Source organism: Oncorhynchus gorbuscha, linkage group LG07 (assembly GCF_021184085.1).
Source record: "Oncorhynchus gorbuscha isolate QuinsamMale2020 ecotype Even-year linkage group LG07, OgorEven_v1.0, whole genome shotgun sequence".
NCBI lineage: Eukaryota > Metazoa > Chordata > Actinopteri > Salmoniformes > Salmonidae > Oncorhynchus > Oncorhynchus gorbuscha.
In genome coordinates, this window is record NC_060179.1 from 46,874,504 (window position 1) to 46,894,857 (window position 20,354).

Here is a 20,354-nt window from a genome sequence, read left to right on the forward strand (position 1 = left end):
TAACCGGAAGGTTGCGAGTTCAAACCCCCGAGCTGACAAGGTACAAATCTGTCGTTCTGCCCCTGAACAGGCCGTCATTGAAAATAAGAATATGTTCTTAACTGACTTGCCTGGTTAAATAAAGGTAAAATTAAAAATTAAAAAATGCCCCATGAGCAAAAATGCTGTGTCTTCAATTTCTTTTTCCAGCTTCTACGTCACCAACAGCTCTGGATAACTTCCCTTCTGTAATCTAATCTATTTCATATACATTAATGGACTTCAACAACAAATTGTTCTTTGCCGTTTTTATTTGTGTTTCAAATACAGGAGAGTTATTTAAGGTAGACTCAGCGATATGACGTGGATGCAGAAAGTAAACAGCATAGTGGGTCAATTTCCACAGACCAACTAAAAGGGTTGAAGCGCGAGGCTCAACTTGTCCACTGTTTTGGTCCCGTGGCTACCAGGCTGCAACAGTGTGAAGCGAACCCGTTCACATGCTCAGATACTGTATATGAACAGAGAGAAGTCTTGCATCTCACTCATCTCAATATCTGCGATGCTGCTCGTGGCAAAACATTTCGCTGAGTATCTAATGTATAAACAAAGATTTGTCAAGAACTGTACAATATTTACAGACTGTCTTTCCAAGGAAAAATGCCCCCCCCCCCCCCCAAAATATATCATCGTAATATGCAAAACATCAGACATAAAAATGAAATGACCATTTTCTCTTTAAATATTACTCATTTATAACCATTCCCGTAAGGGAACTTGATAATGTTTCTTTCCCTTTGCAGCTGCATGATTCTGATGAACTAAAGCACTACAATGTCGGTTTTAAATACACCCATTCTCTACAGACAAAGTTGATGCCACGTTTCCGTCTCATCCACCCATCTTTTGTGTCAAAGGAAAAAACAAGACAGCTCGGATATGTGGGTGGTACGTACAATTGAGCGTTTAACGTGAAAAATGTTAATGCTAAGGCGGCATCCCAGCACTTGTGAGAGTTTGTTAAAATCCTCCTCATATAAATAATTTAAATGGGTTTATATATTATCACATAGCTCACCGGTGCCGCTGCCTACTGTCGCATAGAACGAGTGAGAGAATTAACACCGTTATGTTGCATCCTTTCCACAGACAAGCCATATATTCACACTGCTCACTGCACTCCTCTAATGCAATGTTTAAAAACAAATCATTTATGTAAAAACAGACAGTAATAGATTCTCCGAAACGTTTCTGTCTGACGCACAGTTTTACGATGTCTGTGAGGCAATCCACGTGACTAGGTGCAATAGCTCCTCCTTCTGCCTTCGGTGTATTTTCTCACCTTGGTCTTTGCCTCCTGATTGGTCAGTGTCTTCTTGACCAATCAGGTACAACACCAGCTCCTGTGGGGTCATCATCCATTCTCAAGGCCAAGTCAATTAATTGCTATATTTTTTTGTCAATGAACTAAGGAGGTCACTCTCCAAGGTCACACCTACCGACCCTCTTGTTCCTCGAGTTTCAAGTTGTCCGTCGGACCCACACGACTCCAGGTGGGATGGGACCTCTTACCTCGTTCCCCTTGTTCGCCCACCTCACCGTTCCTGGGGCCTAGTTTCTGTGCCTTTTGTTCTTCGCTCTCTTTTCTTTCTGTCTTCCATCCCCTCTGTCTGTCGCTCAGGCCTTGGCGCTGAGTGTGAGCAGCTCGATGAAGGAGTTGAAGAGGGTGTCCAGCCAGCCCTGGTTGGCCATACACTGCTGCACCACCTCCTCCTGCCCAGGGTCCTCAGCTGCCTGCTCTATAGTGTTGGTCTGCCAGGGAAACACAAATATAAACACAATATACAGTATATTTAGACTATGGTAACATGTCTATTTGGTCAAATAGAAGTACATGTGTCAAGGCTATGGTGTGTCTAACCATGGAATAAACATGATCTATGCTGGGCAAACACAATATTAATATAAACTAGGGCTGTCAAGGTTTATGTGTTAACGCATTTCAGCTTGTGACTAGTTCATGTTGAAGAACATGGATAACCTAGGCCTGGCTGATCTGTTGTCTTCTGTAGAACTGACAACATAGTTGGACACGTTGATATGCTCCTCGTTTCAGAAATTGGGAGAACACTCATTTAGAATGGCTGAAGCTTTAACAGTGCGTGTGTGACTATGTGCAAGTCTTAAACTTCAAGAACATTGATACGAGGGTGTAAGCCTACTTAAACATTGAGAGCATTTTGTTTCTGATACAGATAATTGTGTGTTTCTGGCCCTTGCAATCAAAGTATAGTATGCCTGTAACTCAATGAATGCCCTGCTTTTTAGAGCCAAATTTGAGCAATTTCAAAAATTGCAATTAAATCGCGATTAACTACTGAAAGATCATGCAATTATTTTTGTTTGTTTGACAGCGTTAATATAAAGACAATATTTAGAAGTCCTATCAACCATTGTTGATTAGCAAATCATTTACTCTATGTCATCAGGGGATTTAAACCACAATATATCTGGTGTGTTTAAGCAAGGATAAAATAATAAAATACATTTGGGTAATATTTCTGCTGGGTAAATTGAAACAATATTTAAATAAACCACAGTACACAAATAACTGTTCTTGATACAATATCAACAATCTTTGTACCTTTATTTAACCAGGCAAGTCAGTTAAGAACATATTCTTATTTTCAATGACGGCCTGGGAACAATGGTTTAACTGCCTGTTCAGGGGCAGAACGACAGATTTGTACCTTGTCGGCTCGGGGGTTTGAACTCGCAACCTTCCGGTTACTAGTCCAACGCTCTAACCACTAGGCTACGCTATATATATCAAATAGGTGTATCTATTACAATAATATAAAATACATGTCCTTACCTCTTTCTTGCAGTGTAAGAAAGTATGATATTTATAATGATGCAGGGAGTGATAGAGGCTGTAGATCCGACATGATTCTGTTGACAGTTTAAGGTCCTGGGGGAAGACAGAGTAAAAACAATATTTGGAGTGAATAAAATCCACCTATATAATCAAGGTTCAACAGTGCGACATGAGACTGCACATGACACGCACACCTGCAAACACCTACAAACAAACTATCAACTTATGGGAGAGATGGGCAACGCAACCTAGCAGCTGTTGAACTGATTGTTGGTAATGCCTCTGGTAATCTCCAGCTGCATGCATTTTTCCATGTGGTTTAGAGGGGAAACCAAACTTCCACGAATGATATATCATCGAATAGATATGTGAAAAACACCTTGAGGATTGATTCTAAACAACGTTTGCCATGTTTCTGTCGATACTATGGAGTTAATTTGGAAAAAAGTTTGGCGTTATAATGACTGAATATTCTGGGTTTTTTCTTAGCCAAACGTGATTAACAAAACAGAGTGGTTTCTCCTACACAAATAATTTTGGGGGAAAAACGGAACATTTGCTATCTAACTGAGAGTCTCCTCATTGAAAACATCTGAAGTTCTTCAAAAGGTAAATTATTTTATTTGAATGCTTTTATTGTTTTTGTGAAAATGTTGCCTGCTGAATGCTATGCTTAATGCTATGCTAGCTATCAATACTCTTACACAAATGCTTGTTTAGCTATGGTTGAAAAGCATATTTTGAAAATCTGAGATGACAGTGTTGTTAACAAAAGGCTAAGGTTGAGCCAATATATTTATTTCATTTCATTTGCAATTTTCATGAATAGTTAACGTTGCGTTATGCTAATGAGCTTGAGGCTATATTTATGATCCCGGATACGGGATTGCTCGTAGCAAGAGATTAATTAACACAAAACACCCACTCACTGCAAATACCCACAGACACACCCGCCCCCTCAAAAACACATACACACAAAATACTTGATTTGAATCCACAAATTACAGTCGAAGAATTTAAACAATTCAACGGACAAACAGTGCCATCAGAAATTATCCACACCCCTCAACTTATTCCACATTTTGTTGCATTACGGACTGAATTCAAAATTGATTACATATATTGTTTTTCCTCTCACTCATCTACACACAATACCACATAATGACAAAGTACAACAATGTTTTTATTATTTTGTACAAATGTATTGAAAATTAAATGCACATCTCAAACACCCATGCCTCCAACATGTTAGAATCACTGTTGGCAGCGATTACAGCTGTGAATATTTCTGGCTAAGTCTCAAAGAGCATTGCACACCTGGATTGTACAATATTTACACTTGATTCTTTTTAACATTTTTCAAGCTCAGTCAAGCTGGGTGTTGATTATTGCTAGACAGCCATATTCAAGTCTTGCCATAGATTTTCAAGCCGATTGAAGTCAAAACTAACTCGGCCACTCAGGAACATTCAATGACGTCTTGGTAAGCACCTCCAGTGTATATTTGGCCTTGTGTTTTACATTATTGTCCTGCTGAAAGGTGAATTTGTCTCCCAGTGTCTGTTGGAAAGCAGATAACCCGGTTTTCCTCCAGGATTTTGCCTGTGCTTAGCTCTATTCCGTTTCTTTTTATCTTAAAAAAAATCTCCATAGTCCTTGCTGATGACAAGCATACCCCATATCATGATGCACCCACTACCATGCTTGAAAATATGATGAGAGGTACTCAGTGATGTTTTAGTGTTGGATTTGCCCCAAACACAAGGCTTTGCATCCACATTTTCTGCCTTATTGCAAACAGGATCCATGTTTTGGAATATTTGTATTCTGTACAGGCTTCATTCTTCCCACTCTGTCATTTAGGTTAGTATTGTGCAGTAACTACAATGTTGTTGATCCATCCTCAGTTTTCTCCTATCACAGCCATCCAACTCTGTTTTAAAATTCAGCATTGGCATCATGGTAAAATCCCTGAGCAATTTCCTTCAGCTCCGGCAACTGAGTTAGGAAGGACGCCTGTATCTTTGTAGTGACTGGTTGTATTGATACACCATCCAAAGTGTAATTCATATCTTCACCATGCTCAAAAGGATATTCAATATCGGCTTTTTTTATTTCTACCAATAAGTGCCCATCTTAGCAAGGCATTGGAAAACCTCGCTGGCCTTTGTTTGAAATTCACTACTCCACTAAGGGACCGTACAGATATTTGTATGTGTGTGGGGTAGAGATGAGGTAGTCATTCAAAAATCATGTAATACAGTATTATTGCACACAGAATGAGTCCATCTAACTTATGTGATTTACGCACATTTCTACTCCTGAACTTATTTAGGCTTGCCATAACAAAGCAATTGAATACTTATTGACTGAAGACATTTCAGCTTTTTATTTTTAATTAATTTGTAAAAGATTCTAAAAACATAACTCCATTTTACCATTATGGGGATATTGTGTGTTGGCCATGACACAAAATATCAAATGAATCCATTTTAAATTCAGGCTGGAACAACAAAATCTGAAAGAAGTCTAGGGTTGAGAATACTTTCTGGAGTCAATGTATATGGACACTCAGGGATACAGAAAGCACATTTCCAATACAGCTTAGCTGCCCATGACAGCTGACACGGAGCAGTATCTACCTAGCTGCTTTGCCGGTCTTATACAAGCCTGCAATCTGAAGGCCATGCACTGTTAAGCATATGTACACGGCCGAGGCTCCCAAATATCAGTACCACAACTTTGCACTGGTAACTGGTGTACAAATTACCTCGACTAACCTGTACCCCTACACATTGACTCAGTAGTGGTACCACCTATATATAGCCTCGTTCTTGTTATTGTGTTACTTTAGTTTATTTGGTAAATATTTTCTTAACTCGTTCTTGAACTGCATTGTTGGTGAAGGGCTTGTAAGTAAGCATTTCACGGCGCATGTGACAAATAAAGTTTGATTCGAACGTTTCAACAAAATTGGGATCCTTAACGTTAAAAAGAATCCCTAACCCAATTTCTGTTATTTTTATGTACGTAGATGCAGAAAGTAAACATAGTGAGTCAATTTCCGCAATTACTAAAAGGGTTGACGCGCGAGGCTCAACTTCTCCGCTGTTTAGGTTCCATGGCAACCAGGCTGTGAAAAGCGTGAAGCGAACCTGCACACATACTGTGTGTGAAATGTTGTATCTCAATATCCTAGCCTATTCATTGATGATAGGCCCCGCTTTACAGATGTTGAGAGACATTGTGAGATAGAAACTTTGAGATACAGCTATTGATTGCCAATACACAGGTCTAGTGCACGGTTCTGAATGTCTGCCTGGTGGCCGACCTCACTCTATCGTGATCCTCCCCTCTCTCCGTTCCTCGCTAGCTCGCTATGAAAGATGCGAGTGTTTATGTTCTCGAAAGTACAGCATCTAAATTTGCCTCCTCTGTTAAACAAATACTGGGAGTTGACGTCGGAAGGCGACGTGCAAGGAGTCAGGGAATCAATTATTTTGGAGACGAGTCCACCACTACGTCATCGTCAGTAGGAGTTGGAAAAATGGCTGAGAACGGCAAGCGACAGCAGCAAAGTCCAATACTTTCATGAATTTCTATCGTTTTAATGGAAAACCGATAAAGCAGTTGAAACATTAAATAAATGTTTTCCATTTGTCACATCTCTGCTGGTAATCAAGGCGGGTGATAATTCAGCAACTTGGCAGCAAAGGTCTGCTCCATATAGGAATCAAAAGAGCAACCCACCTCCACAATGAGCAACTCCCGCTGGCCTCCCCCCACAACAACATCTGGCATATTTGGTATGCAAAACCACCCACATCAGAACTGCCGACAAACACACACCTGTGGTTTGGGTAGGCTCTTCTTGACTCTGTTAAGGGTCTTGCGGTTGTAGCCCTCCCCACTGAGCCGCATCCACACAGCTCCTGAATCCAGGGGGTCTGCCGCCATATGAGGATACATGTGGAGGGTCTCCTACGAGAGAAAATGGAAGGAAACCGCACACAACCAGTCAAAGGTCTGGACATAAAGAAAAACTCTTGAATGAGTAGTTATTTTAACTATTGTCTACACTAGAATAATAGTGAAGACATCAACACACATGGAATCATGTAGTAACCAAAAAGGGTGTTAAACGAATCAAAAAATATTTGAGATTTGAGATTCTTCAAATTAGCCACCCTTTGCCTCGACAGCTTTGCACACTCTTGGCATTCTCTCAACCACCTTCTTGAGGAATTATTTTCCTTCCGTCTTAAAGGAGCTCCCACAAATGCTGAGCACTTGTTGGCTGCTTTTCCTTCACTCTGCAGTCCAACTTATCCCAAACCATCTAAAATTGAGTTGAGGCTTGATGGAGTGCTGCATCAGATGACACTCTCCTTGGTCAAATAGCCCTTACACAGCCTGGAGGTATATTTTGGGTCATTGTCCTGTTGAAAAACAAATGATAGTGGGACTAAGAGCAAACCAGATGGGATGGCGTACCGCTGCACAATGCTGTGGTAGCCATGCTGGTTAAGTGCGCCTTGAACTCTTGATGCGGAGATCATGCGTTCACCTACTCTGCGTCTCACAAAGATATGGCGGTTGGAACCAAAAATCTCAAATTTGGACTCATCAGACCAAAGGACAGATGTCCACAGGTATAATGTCCGTTGCTCGTGTTTCTTGGCCCAAGCAAGTCTCTTCTTCTTATTGGTGTCCAGCAGATGTAACTCTGGGTCTTTCTTTCCTGTGGCAGTCCTCATGAGAGACAGTTTCATTATAGCGCTTGATGGTTTTTGCAACGGCACTTCAAGAAACTTTCAAAGTTCTTGAAATTTTCTGTTTTGACTGACCTATAATCTGCTGGTCCATCATTAAAGCCGTCAATCATGTCATGTGTTGGTCCATCATTAAAGCAGTCAATCATGTAATGTGTTGGTCCATCATTAAAGCAGTCAATCATGTAATGTGTTGGTCCATCATTAAAGCCGTCAATCATGTCATGTGTTGGTCCATCATTAAAGCAGTCAATCATGTAATGTGTTGGACCATCATTAAAGCAGTCAATCATGTAATGTGCTGGTCCATCATTAAAGCCGTCAATCATGTAATGTGCTGGTCCATCATTAAAGCAGTCAATCATGTAATGTGCTGGTCCATCATTAAAGCAGTCAATCATGTAATGTGTTGGTCCATCATTAAAGCAGTCAATCATGTAATGTGTTGGACCATCATTAAAGTAATGAAGTAAATAAATTCCACAAAATAACTTAAGGCGCACCTGTTAAATTAAATGCGTTCCAGGTGACTACCTTATTAATCGGGTTGAGAGAATGCCAAGAGTGTGCAAAGCTGCCTTCAAGGCAAAGGGTGGCTACTTTGAATACACACACACACACTTGAAGTCGGAAGTTTACATACACTTGGGTTGGAGTCAATAAAAGTCATTTTTAAACCACTCCACACATTTCTTGTTAACAAATTATAGTTTTGGCAAGACAGTTAGGACCTCTACTTTGTGCATGACACAAGTAGTTTTTCACTGTATTACAATTCCAGTGGGTCAGAAGTTTACATACACTAAGTTGACAGTGCCTTTAAACAGCTTGGAAAATTCCAGAAAATGTCATGACTTTAGAAGCTTCTGATAGGCATCATTGACATAATTTGAGTCAATGGGAGGTGTACCTGTGGATGCATTTCAAGGCCTACCTTCAAACTCAGTGTCTCTTTGCTTGACATCATGGGAAAATCAAAAGAAATCAAACAAGACTTCAGAAAAAATGTTGTAGACCTCTACAAGTCTGGTTCATCCTTGGGAGCAATTTCCAAACGCCTGAAGGTACCACGCTCATCTGTACAAACAATAGTACTTAAGAATAAACACCATGGGACCAGGCAGCCGTCACACCGCTCAGGAAGGAGACACCTTCTGTCTCCTAGAGATGAACGTACTTTGGTGCGAAAAAGTGCAAATCAATCCCAGAACAACAGCAAAGGACCTTGTGAAGATGCTGGGGGAAACAGGTACAAAAGTATCTTTATCCACAGTAAAATGAGTCCTATATTAACATTACCTGAAAGGCCGCTCAGCAAGGAAGAAGCCACTGCTCCAAAACCGCCATAAAAAAGCCAGACTACAGTTTGGAACTTTTAGGAAAAATGCCCTCTGGTCTGATGAAACAAAAATAGAACTGTTTGGCCATAATGACCATCATTATGTTTGGAGGAAAAAGGAGGAAGCTTGCAAGCCGAAGAACACCATCCCAACCGTGAAGAACGCGGGTGGCAGCATCATGTTGTGGGGGTGCTTTGCTGCAGGAGGGACTGGTGCACTTCACAAATAGATGGCATCATGAGGAAAGGAAAATGATGTGTATATATTGAAGCAACATCTCAAGACATTAGTCAGGAAGTTAAAGCTTAGTCGCAAATGGGTCTTCTAAATGGACAATGACCCCAAGCATACTTCCAAAGTTGTGGCAAAATTGCCTAAAGACAACAAAGTCAAGGTATTGGAGTGGCCATCACAAAGCCTCAACCTCAATCCCATAGAAAATTTGTTGGCAGAAGTGAAAAAGCATGTGCGAGCAAGGAGGCCTACAAACCTGACTCAGTTACACCAGCTCTGTGAGGAGGAACGGGCCAAGATTCACCCAACTTATTGTGAGAAGCTTGTGGAAGGCAACCCAAAACATTTGACACAAGTTAAACAATTTAAAGGCAATGCTAAAATACTAATTGAGTGTATGTAAACTTCTGACCCACTGGGAATGTGATGAAAGAAATAAAATATTCTGACATTTCACATTCTTAAAATAAAGTGGTGATCTTAACTGACATAAAACATGATTTTTTTTAATATTGGGATTAAATGTCTGGAATTGTGAAAAACTGAGTTTAAATCTATTTGGCTAAGGTGTATGTCAACTTCCGACTTCAACTGTAAACATATATATATATATATACATATATATATATATATATATATACACATATATATATATATATATATACACATACATATACATATACATACACATATATATATACATACACATATATATACATACACATATATATATATATATATTTTTTTTTTAAATACTCACTCGTTTTAGAACACCTACTCATTCAAGGGTGTTATATCTTTACTATTTTCTACATTGTAGAATAATAGTGAAGACATTAAAACTATGAAATAACGCACATGGCATCATATAATAACTTTTTTTTAAAGTGTTAAACAAATCCAAATATTTTAGATTCTTCAAAGTGTGTGCGTGCATGTATTCTTGCCCACTACCGTTCAAAGGTTAGGGGTCATTAAGAAAGTGGTAGGCATGCTGTGTAAATCAAATGATACAACCTGGAATTAAAATAGATTTTTTTGGGGGGGGGGGGGGGGGGGGGGGGGGGGGGTTGTAAGGCAACAAAATAGGAAAAAATGCCAAGGGGGGTGAATACTTTCGCAAGCCACAGTAAAAACTATAGATTAGGGCCAATTTGTTATTTTTATTGACTGATTTTCTTATATGAACTGTAACTCAGTGAAATTGTGGCATGTTGCTTTTGTATTTTTGTTCAGAATATATACATTTACAGTATATTCAGAGCAGGTCACCTGGTGCTGAGTACTCATGTTTACTCTCCTCATCAGTCTCCTCTTCTGTTCCACGATGATGCCATCAATCTTCCTCATTCCAGGGAGGTACAGCTCATCTGAGGGAACCAATGGAGAGGAAAGCCTGATTAAATGGATATGTTTCAAATGACTGTCAATCATTCCAAACCTGGGGAGGCTAACCAGGGGTATATTCAGTTGATGAAATGTTTTGCTACATTGCGGAACGGTTTGTACTGAACCTAACGCTTTCCCACAATGCTGTGCACTGTTCAACATTCCTCAAGGTGTGTTTGCGCCTGTTTGGTGTGTGTGGCCTGATCAATATGGGTGTAGGGTTGCACATTTTGGGGAGTATTCAGAGATGGAAACTTTCCGTGGGAATATATGCAAATTAATATTAATACCATTTAAAATTTAGATGGTTTTTGCATTGGCTATATTTACCATATCATATGGAGACAGAAACATAAACCTTTAACCTTATCATAAGTAGACATAATTGAAAATAATTACATCCTTCCAATAGAAAGAAAAAAAATACATTTTTAGCTACGAATTGAACTTTAAATTAGTTGATGGCTTACTGGAAAGACGCTATCCAGGGCGGTGCAGCCAACGGGTTTCTCCACGCATCGCGCAGACAGAAACAAACATCTCTCTGGTAAGAAGAGTGGCGGGGGCGTATGCCTCATGACTAACGGGACATGGTGTGATGAAGGAAACATACAGGAACTCAAATCCTTCTGTTCACCTGATTTAGAATTCCTCACAATCAAATGTAGACCGCATTATCTTCCAAGAGAATTCTCTTCGATTATAATCACAGCCGTATATATCCCCCCCAAGCAGACACATCGATGGCTCTGAACGAACTTTATTTAACTCTTTGCAAACTGGAAACCATTTATCCGGAGGCTGCATTCATTGTAGCTGGGGATTTTAACAAAGCCAATCTGAAAACAAGACTCCCTAAATTTTATCAGCATATCGATTGCGCAACCAGGGGTGGTAAAACCTTGGATCATTGTTACTCTAACTTCCGCGACGCATATAAGGCCCTGCCCCGCCCCCCTTTCGGAAAAGCTGACCACGACTCCATTTTGCTGATCCCTGCCTACAGGCAGAAATTAAAACAAGAGGCTCCCACGCTGAGGTCTGTCCAACGCTGGTCAGACCAAGCTGACTCTACACTCCAAGACTGCTTCCATCACGTGGACTGGGACATGTTTCGTATTGCGTCAGATGGAAATATTGATGAATATGCTGATTCGGTGTGCGAGTTCATTAGAACGTGCGTCGAAGATGTCGTTCCCATAGCAACGATAAAAACATTCCCTAACCAGAAACCGTGGATTGATGGCAGCATTCGCGGGAAACTGAAAGCGCAAACCACTGCTTTTAATCAGGGCAAGGTGTCTGGTAACATGACCGAATACAAACAGTGCAGCTATTCCCTCCGCAAGGCTATTAAACAAGCTAAGCGTCAGTACAGAGACAAAGTGGAATCTCAATTCAATGGCTCAGACACAAGAGGCATGTGGCAGGGTCTACAGTCAATCACGGACTACAAGATGAAATCCAGCCCAGTCACGGACCAGGATGTCTTGCTCCCAGGCAGACTAAATAACTTTTTTGCCCGCTTTGAGGACAATACAGTGCCACTGACACGGCCTGCAACGGAAACATGCGGTATCTCCTTCACTGCAGCCGAGGTGAGTAAGACATTTAAACGTGTTAACCCTCGCAAGGCTGCAGGCCCAGAAGGCATCCCCAGCCGCGCCCTCAGAGCATGCGCAGACCAGCTGGCCGGTGTGTTTACGGACATATTCAATCAATCCCTATACCAGTCTGCTGTTCCCACATGCTTCAAGAGGGCCACCATTGTTCCTGTTCCCAAGAAAGCTAAGGTAACTGAGCTAAACGACTACCGCCCGTAGCACTCACTTCCGTCATCATGAAGTGCTTTGAGAGACTAGTCAAGGACCATATCACCTCCACCCTACCTGACACCCTAGACCCACTCCAATTTGCTTACCGCCCAAATAGGTCCACAGACGATGCAATCTCAACCACACTGCACACTGCCCTAACCCACCTGGACAAGAGGAATACCTATGTGAGAATGCTGTTCATCGACTACAGCTCGGCATTCAACACCATAGTACCCTCCAAGCTCGTCATCAAGCTCGAGACCCTGGGTCTCGACCCCGCCCTGTGCAACTGGGTACTGGACTTCCTGACGGGCCGCCCCCAGGTGGTGAGGGTAGGCAACAACATCTCCTCCCCGCTGATCCTCAACACGGGGGCCCCACAAGGGTGCGTTCTGAGCCCTCTCCTGTACTCCCTGTTCACCCACGACTGCGTGGCCACGCACGCTCCAACTCAATCATCAAGTTTGCGGACGACACAACAGTGGTAGGCTTGATTACCAACAACGACGAGACGGCCTACAGGGAGGAGGTGAGGGCCCTCGGAGTGTGGTGTCAGGAAAATAACCTCACACTCAACGTCAACAAAACTAAGGAGATGATTGTGGACTTCAGGAAACAGCAGAGGGAACACCCCCCTATTCACATCGATGGAACAGTAGTGGAGAGGGTAGCTTGTTTTAAGTTCCTCGGCATACACATCACAGACAAACTGAATTGGTCCACTCACACTGACAGCGTCGTGAAGAAGGCGCAGCAGCGCCTATTCAACCTCAGGAGGCTGAAGAAATTCGGCTTGTCACCAAAAGCACTCACAAACTTCTACAGATGCACAATCGAGAGCATCCTGGCGGGTTGTATCACCGCCTGGTACGGCAACTGCTCCGCCCTCAACCGTAAGGCTCTCCAGAGGGTAGTGAGGACTGCACAACGCATCACCGGGGGCAAACTACCTGCCCTCCAGGACACCTACACCACCCGTTGTTACAGGAAGGCCATAAAGATCATCAAGGACATCAACCACCCGAACCACTGCCTGTTCACCCCGCTATCATCCAGAAGGCGAGGTCAGTACAGGTGCATCAAAGCTGGGACCGAGAGACTGAAAAACAGCTTCTATCTCAAGGCCATCAGACTGTTAAAACAGCCACCACTAACATTGAGTGGCTGCTGCCAACACACTGTCATTGACACTGACCCAACTCCAGCCATTTTAATAATGGGAATGGATGGGAAATGATGTAAATATATCACTAGCCACTTTAAACAATGCTACCTTATATAATGTTACTTACCCTACATTATTCATCTCATATGCATATGTATATACTGTACTCTACATCATCGACTGCATCCTTATGTAACACATGTATCACTAGCCACTTTAACTATGCCACTTTGTTTACTTTGTCTACACACTCATCTCATATGTATATACTGTACTCGATACCATCTACTGTATGCTGCTCTGTACCATCACTCATTCATATATCCTTATGTACATGTTCCTTATCCCCTTACACTGTGTATAAGACAGTAGTTTTGGAATTGTTAGTTAGATTACTTGTTGGTTATCACTGCATTGTCGGAACTAGAAGCACAAGCATTTCGCTACACTCGCATTTAACATCTGCTAACCATGTGTATGTGACAAATTTGATTTTCACATGGGATGACTTCACTGAACAACATCAAAGGGAATATTGAATGATGCCCAATGATCCATCGCATCTACCAAAAACATTTTCAACATATATCTGTAAAACGAGTCTAGAAACTAAAGCTTTGGTTGTCTTCCTCTCAGGTTTCCATGTCTTCTCCATGGACCTCCTCAATGTCCACCTCTTGAACATTGGACTCGGAGGCCTCATCTTCAGTCACTTTCTAACCTTGTTGAGAATGGCTCGTTGTCAGCCTCAAATTTGCCCTATGGCCACCAATTTTTCAACCCTTGTTTTGGTCAGCCTGTTGCGTGCTTTGGTGTGTGTTCCCAAACAAGGACCAGTTACGCTCTGAGGCAGCTGATGTTGGTGGGATTTGAATGATGGAGGCAACAGGGGAAAGCGTCTCAGATCCCTAAAAATCCCTCCCACCAGGTGGCTGATGAGATATATTGTCACGACTGCCAAATTGCATCTTCATCCCAAAGCCCTTGCTTGGAAGTGTACTTCACCAGACTGCCAAGAACCTTGCCCTCATCCAGGCCAAGGTGGCGAGCCATGTAGTGATGACACCATAGGCCTGGTTGATCTCTGCACCGGACAGGATGCTCTTGCCAGCATGTGGTCCAACATGTATGCATTGTTTATGGGCTTCAGGCAGAAGTCTTCACGCTTTTTGATAATTTCAGAACTGCAGTTTCCTCTGCTTAGAGCACCAGTGAAGTGGGCAAGGCAGTACGGATTTCTTCTCTTACATCTGCAAGCAGAGTCTGAACATCAGACAGGATGGCATTGTCTCCCTCAATCCGTGCAATGGCTACTGCTATAGGTTTCAGGGGTTTCAGGCTGCTTACCACTCTCTCCCAAAATACATCATCCAGGAGGATCCGCTTGAATGGGCTGTCCATATCGGCAGACTGTGATACAGCTTGGAGAAACTCCTTCCCCTCCAGGAGACTGTCATGACGACAACACCACCCCAACGGGTGTTGCTGGGCAGCTTCAATGTGGTGTTCTTACTCTTCCCACTTTGCTTGGTGAGGTAGATAGCTGCTATAACTAGATGACCCTTCACATACCTAACCATTTCATTGGCTCTCTTGTAGTGTATTCATTGTTTTCAGTGACATGTCCTTGAGGAGCAGATTCAATGCATGAGCAGCACAGCCAATGGGTGTGCTATGAGGGTAGGACTCCTCCACTTTAGACCAAGCAGTCTTCACGTTCACAGAATTGTCAGTCACCAGTGCAAATACCTTCTGTTGTCCAAGGTAATTGACAACTGCCTTCAAATCATCTGCAATGTAGAGACCGGTGTGTGTTCTCCCTGTGTCTGTGCTCTTGTAGAATACTGGGTGAGGGGTGGAGATGATGTAGTTAATTATTCCTTGCCCACGAACATTCGACCACCCATAATTGATGATTGCAATACAGTCTGCTTTCTCTATCATTTGCTTGAACTCTGTTGAACTCTGTTGAACTCTGTTGAACTCTGTTGAACTCTGTTGAACTCTGTTGAACTCTGTTGAACTCTGTTGAACTCTGTTGAACTCTGTTGAACTCTGTTGAACTCTGTTGAACTCTGTTGAACTCTGTTGAACTCTGTGTCCAGCATATGAGTTGTTAAAGCATGTCTGGTTGGAGGAGTGTATGCTGGGCGAAGAACATTCACAAATCTCTTACAATACACATTGCCTGTGAGCAGAGGTGAACCAGTTGCATACACAGCTCGAGCAAGACATTCATCAGTATTCCTCTGACAACTTTCCTCCATTGAGTAAAAAAAAACCATCTGATTCCAGGAGGACCATGAGCTGTTGCTATCGATAAGGTGTCAGAGTCATCATTTTCACCTCGAATAGAAGTAGAGGGACTTTTGTCAGAGGTTGGTTGTTGTGAACGCAGAGGGAACTTTACGCACTTGGCCAGATGATTCTTCATATTTGTTGCATTCTTCACATATGATTTGGCACAGTATTTGCAAATGTACACAGCTTTTCCTTCTACATTAGCTGCAGTGAAATGTCTCCACACATCAGATAGTGCCCGTGGCATTTTCCTGTTAAGATTTGAAGAAAAAAAACAAGTAACAAAAATATATGTACAGATAAAAAGTTTAAGCATTTAGATTAAAAAAATATAAATATACAAAGGAGTTTTATGAAACATGTATGGAAACAGGTGAATTAACACTCAGTTAGCAGGCTCAAGCAAGCTAAAAACCCACATGGTGGCAACAACTAACTAGCAGAAATTGTTAACAAGTTATAAATGACTTAAACACTTTGCTGAAGGCTACTGTTTACTAGTTCACAAAACCAATCATGCATGTCGTATAAAATATATTCACCCCACCCAGTATTGTAATCAAAACTTACCAGAAAGCATGTAGTCCTTAGCTTAGACAGTGTAATAGTGTGGGCTCAATAGCATCTCATTAGTGTGCAAGATCTTGAGAATCAGCTGTACATGTGATGAAAGAATGCACTGTGCATGCGAGGGTTGCAATTTCATTGAATTGGGGATAGTTTAACCAAAATATGCCACAAGACCTAGAATTGCCTTATGTGTAAACCACAAAAAAAAGGTTCACTGTTATAATTTAAGCAAAATTCCAGGGCTTAACTTCCCATGGAAAATTTCCGACCCTTTGCAACCCTAAATCTCAAAACCGAACACAATCACAACATTCAACTGGTCGTTCAAAACAGCACTGTTTCAATTCAAATGAACGTTGCCCGTTTGGCGCCGCCTTCCCTTATCAAACTCTTTACAGACATGTTACAGCTGATATGACAACACTAGTTGCTTTTCAGAAATGAGCACGAAACAATCAAGGGAAAAGGTCAGAAACTATCCCTAACCTTATTCACACTGTATGGCCGACCCAAATCACACTGTGCTGACTCAGATACTTTCTTCTCGCCTTGTCCTTTCTAGAATGGTTCCAGCAGCTACGGTGAATGAGTCACCAGGCTAGCCCAGTTCAGCTCGGGTCTTTAGTGTGAATCGGGCTACAGTGTACCTTTATATCAATTACATCCAACTCATAACAAGGATGACTTGGGTCCAAACCCTCAACTTGGGATACGCAATGAGGCAACTTGTGCTTGACAAAAAACTTTGACGTATTGCAAGATTAATGTCCATTGCGTCAGTGTTGAACCTTTCTCTGCCCCAAGGGGCATAGCAAAGTTAGGGTTTGTCCAAAGGGTGGCGGGTAAGTTAGACTTTCTGCACCTGTTCGGGACAAATCCTAACTTTAACTCTCTGGATGCCACTGGGATGTGAGGTGAATTGAGGTGAACTGTTATGAATAGATCAGACATGATAGATCATCATATCTGAACACTGTAACTTTGAGCGCTCCTGAACAGGGCTGTCCGTGTTCATTAGGACACACCGAGATCAGTTACAAATTGTCCCTACACATTTCAGTCCAATGTCTTCCATTTGGAGCCAAATGAACATGGCCTAGGCTAGGGCTACAAAAAAAATCTAATTGCCATTTCTTTTACCAAATATAGCGGTCTGATTTGCGATATAGATCGAAACACTAGTCTACTGTTGGAATCATAGAAGTAGAATGGCATTTAAGAAGCAAAGTGGAAAGCAGCATTGTTCTTGTTTGGAACAATCGGTTGGTTCACTGCATTTGACCTAACAGAGCAGCATGCTTATTTTGAATCTAACAGTGGGGAGGAGGAACTGCACAGCTCGAGTGCGCTGCAAAGCTTTTTGTGTGTGGGAAGCAGCTGCAACAGGAGACAGGGAAAGAGATGACAGAATAAACTATGACGATATTGACAAAAATCCATATCACGATAAAATAATTTTTTTGCAATACTGATAAATTATTTTTTTTGGAAGGTGCGCAGTTACTCTCTGCCTTTTTTACATAATTTCAAAGAAATGTCCATAATATATTAGCCAAGTCATTTGGTTACCAGGTGGATCCAGCAAAAGACTGCAAAGGAAGGCATAATAAACATTTTCCCCAACTCAACTTTATTCAGAAAAGTGTCACTCACATTAAATTGACATGAACAAAGTTCCCAGCGTTATGACAAAATCCTTCTGGGTAACTTTACTTTTCATTGTAAACAAAAAATACATTTTCCAAACCCCTGATTACAATCTCAACCGTATTAGTTCTTTAGTTTCAACCATTTGAAATGAGTAGCTAAATAACAAAAATATTAAAGTATTTTGAATAATAGGCTGAATATTATCCTAAATAATAAATATCAGCAACAAAAAGCGCTGTTCAGCTTCTCTTAAATACACTGACCAAAAATATAAAAAACACAACTTGTGTTTTATGAGCTGAAATAAAAAAAGACTGCAGATATTTTCGAACACATAAAAATTAGCACAAATGTGTTTACATCCCTGTTAGTGAGCATTTCTCCTTTGCCAAAATAATCCATCCACCTGACAAGTGTGGCATATCAAGAAGCTGATTAAACAGCATGATCATTGCACAGGTGCACCTTGTGCTGGGAACAATGAAAGGCCTCTAAAATGTACAGTTTTGTCACACAACACAATGCAACAGGTGTCTCAAGTTGAGGGAGTGTGCAATTGGCATGCTGACTGCAGGAATGTTCACCAGAATGTTCATTTCACTACCATAAGCCGCCTCTCGTTTTAGAGAATTTGCAGTACGTAAAACTGGCCTCACAATCACGTGTAACCACGTCAGCCCAGGACTTCCACCCGGACAGCAGATGAAACTGTGGGATCGCACAACCGAATCATTTCTGCACACTGTCAGAAACCGTCTCAGGGAAGCTCATATGCTTGCTTGTCGTCCTCACCAGGGTCTTGACATCACTGCAGTTCGGCGTCATAACTGACATTAGTGGGTAAATGCTCCCCTTTGATGGCCACAGGCACGCTGGAGAAGTGTGCTCTTTACGGATGGGTCCCGGTTTAAACTGTACCGGGAAGATGGCAGACAGCTTGTATGGTGTTGTGTGGGCGAGCGGTTTGAGAGTGCCCCATGGAGGCGGTGGGGTTATGGTACGGGCAGGCATAAGCTATGGACAACGAACAAATTGCATTTTATCGATGCCAATTTGAACGAGGAAAGATACTGTGACGAGATCCTGAGGACCATTGTCGTGCCATTCATCCGCCAGTCACTCATTTTACGAAATTTAAATGAAAGACAGGTTCCCCTGCAAATCCAGCAAGATATGGTGGGAAATAGACTATTAGAAGTGCCATCATTATTTAATGAATTATATTGTTAATGTGGTCTTTGGTGTGCTTATGAATGTCCTTTTCCCCCGCTCTTAATTAAAAGAATTATAATATTGATAGGTCATAGGAAGTTTTACAGCTCATGAAGTTTCAAATGCATGTATTTTAATGACTATTTTTAGTTACAAAAGAACACCTGACTAATAAAAATATTTTTAAAATCAGTCATCTTCCTCAAATATGGTCCGGAGAAGATGGCCCATTTTTTGCGAGAGTGATGGAATTAAACACTTGATTCAGGATGAAGAGTTAGCAGGTTAAAGCTAAAGCATTCGTTGTCATAGAAATGTAGTAAAAGGTGAGCCACCTTCATGTCAACGGTTATCCCAAGTTAAACAAGGAATTGACCAAAAGTAAGTAACTTCTCTATCCAGCTTCGTGGTTCACCCCTCATGGCTGTTTGTGTATTGTGTGGTGTTCTGCTCCCACCGTCTGTGTCCTCCAGGGTTTGGATCATGTCGAGGTCAAGGGCCGTGTGTGTGTGCATGTGTGTGTTGAGCCCTCACCTTCTGTATCCTCCAGGGCTTGGATCATGTCGGGATCCAGGGCCGTGCTGACCAGCATCTCCACATAGCTCCTGAACATCTCCCGCATTGCCCGATTGTTCACCCTGCCTTGCACGGTCACTGCATAGAGGTTTTACACACACACACACACACACACACACACACACACACACACACACACACACACACACACACACACACACACACACACACACACACACACACACACACACACACACACACACACACACACACACAGGGTTGTCACAATACCTGTAGCAGAAAAAAACAGGCATAATGGTTTCTTATGTTGTAACTAGTGGTCGACCGAATAGGATTTTTCAACGCCGATACCGATTAAATCGGCCAATTTTTTACATGTATTTGTAATAATGACAATTACAACAATACTGAATGAACACTTATTTTAACTTAATATAATACATCAATGAAATCAATTTAGCCTCAAATAAATAATGAAACATGTTCAATTTGGTTTAAATAATGCAAAAA

At 41.7% G+C, this 20,354-nt stretch overlaps 1 protein-coding gene across 1 annotated transcript in view; it reads right to left on the minus strand.

Annotated features, from left to right (window-relative positions):
- Positions 1-272: 272 nt before the first annotated feature.
- LOC124039929 (proline-rich protein 12-like) overlaps positions 273-20,354 on the minus strand; it is a 63,327-nt gene continuing 43,245 nt past the window's right edge. Inside the window, 5 exon segments of the mRNA XM_046356491.1 lie at positions 273-1,791; positions 2,855-2,950; positions 6,707-6,838; positions 10,476-10,573; positions 19,842-19,961. Coding sequence (XP_046212447.1) covers positions 1,657-1,791; positions 2,855-2,950; positions 6,707-6,838; positions 10,476-10,573; positions 19,842-19,961 — 581 coding nt within the window. The 3' untranslated portion in view covers positions 273-1,656.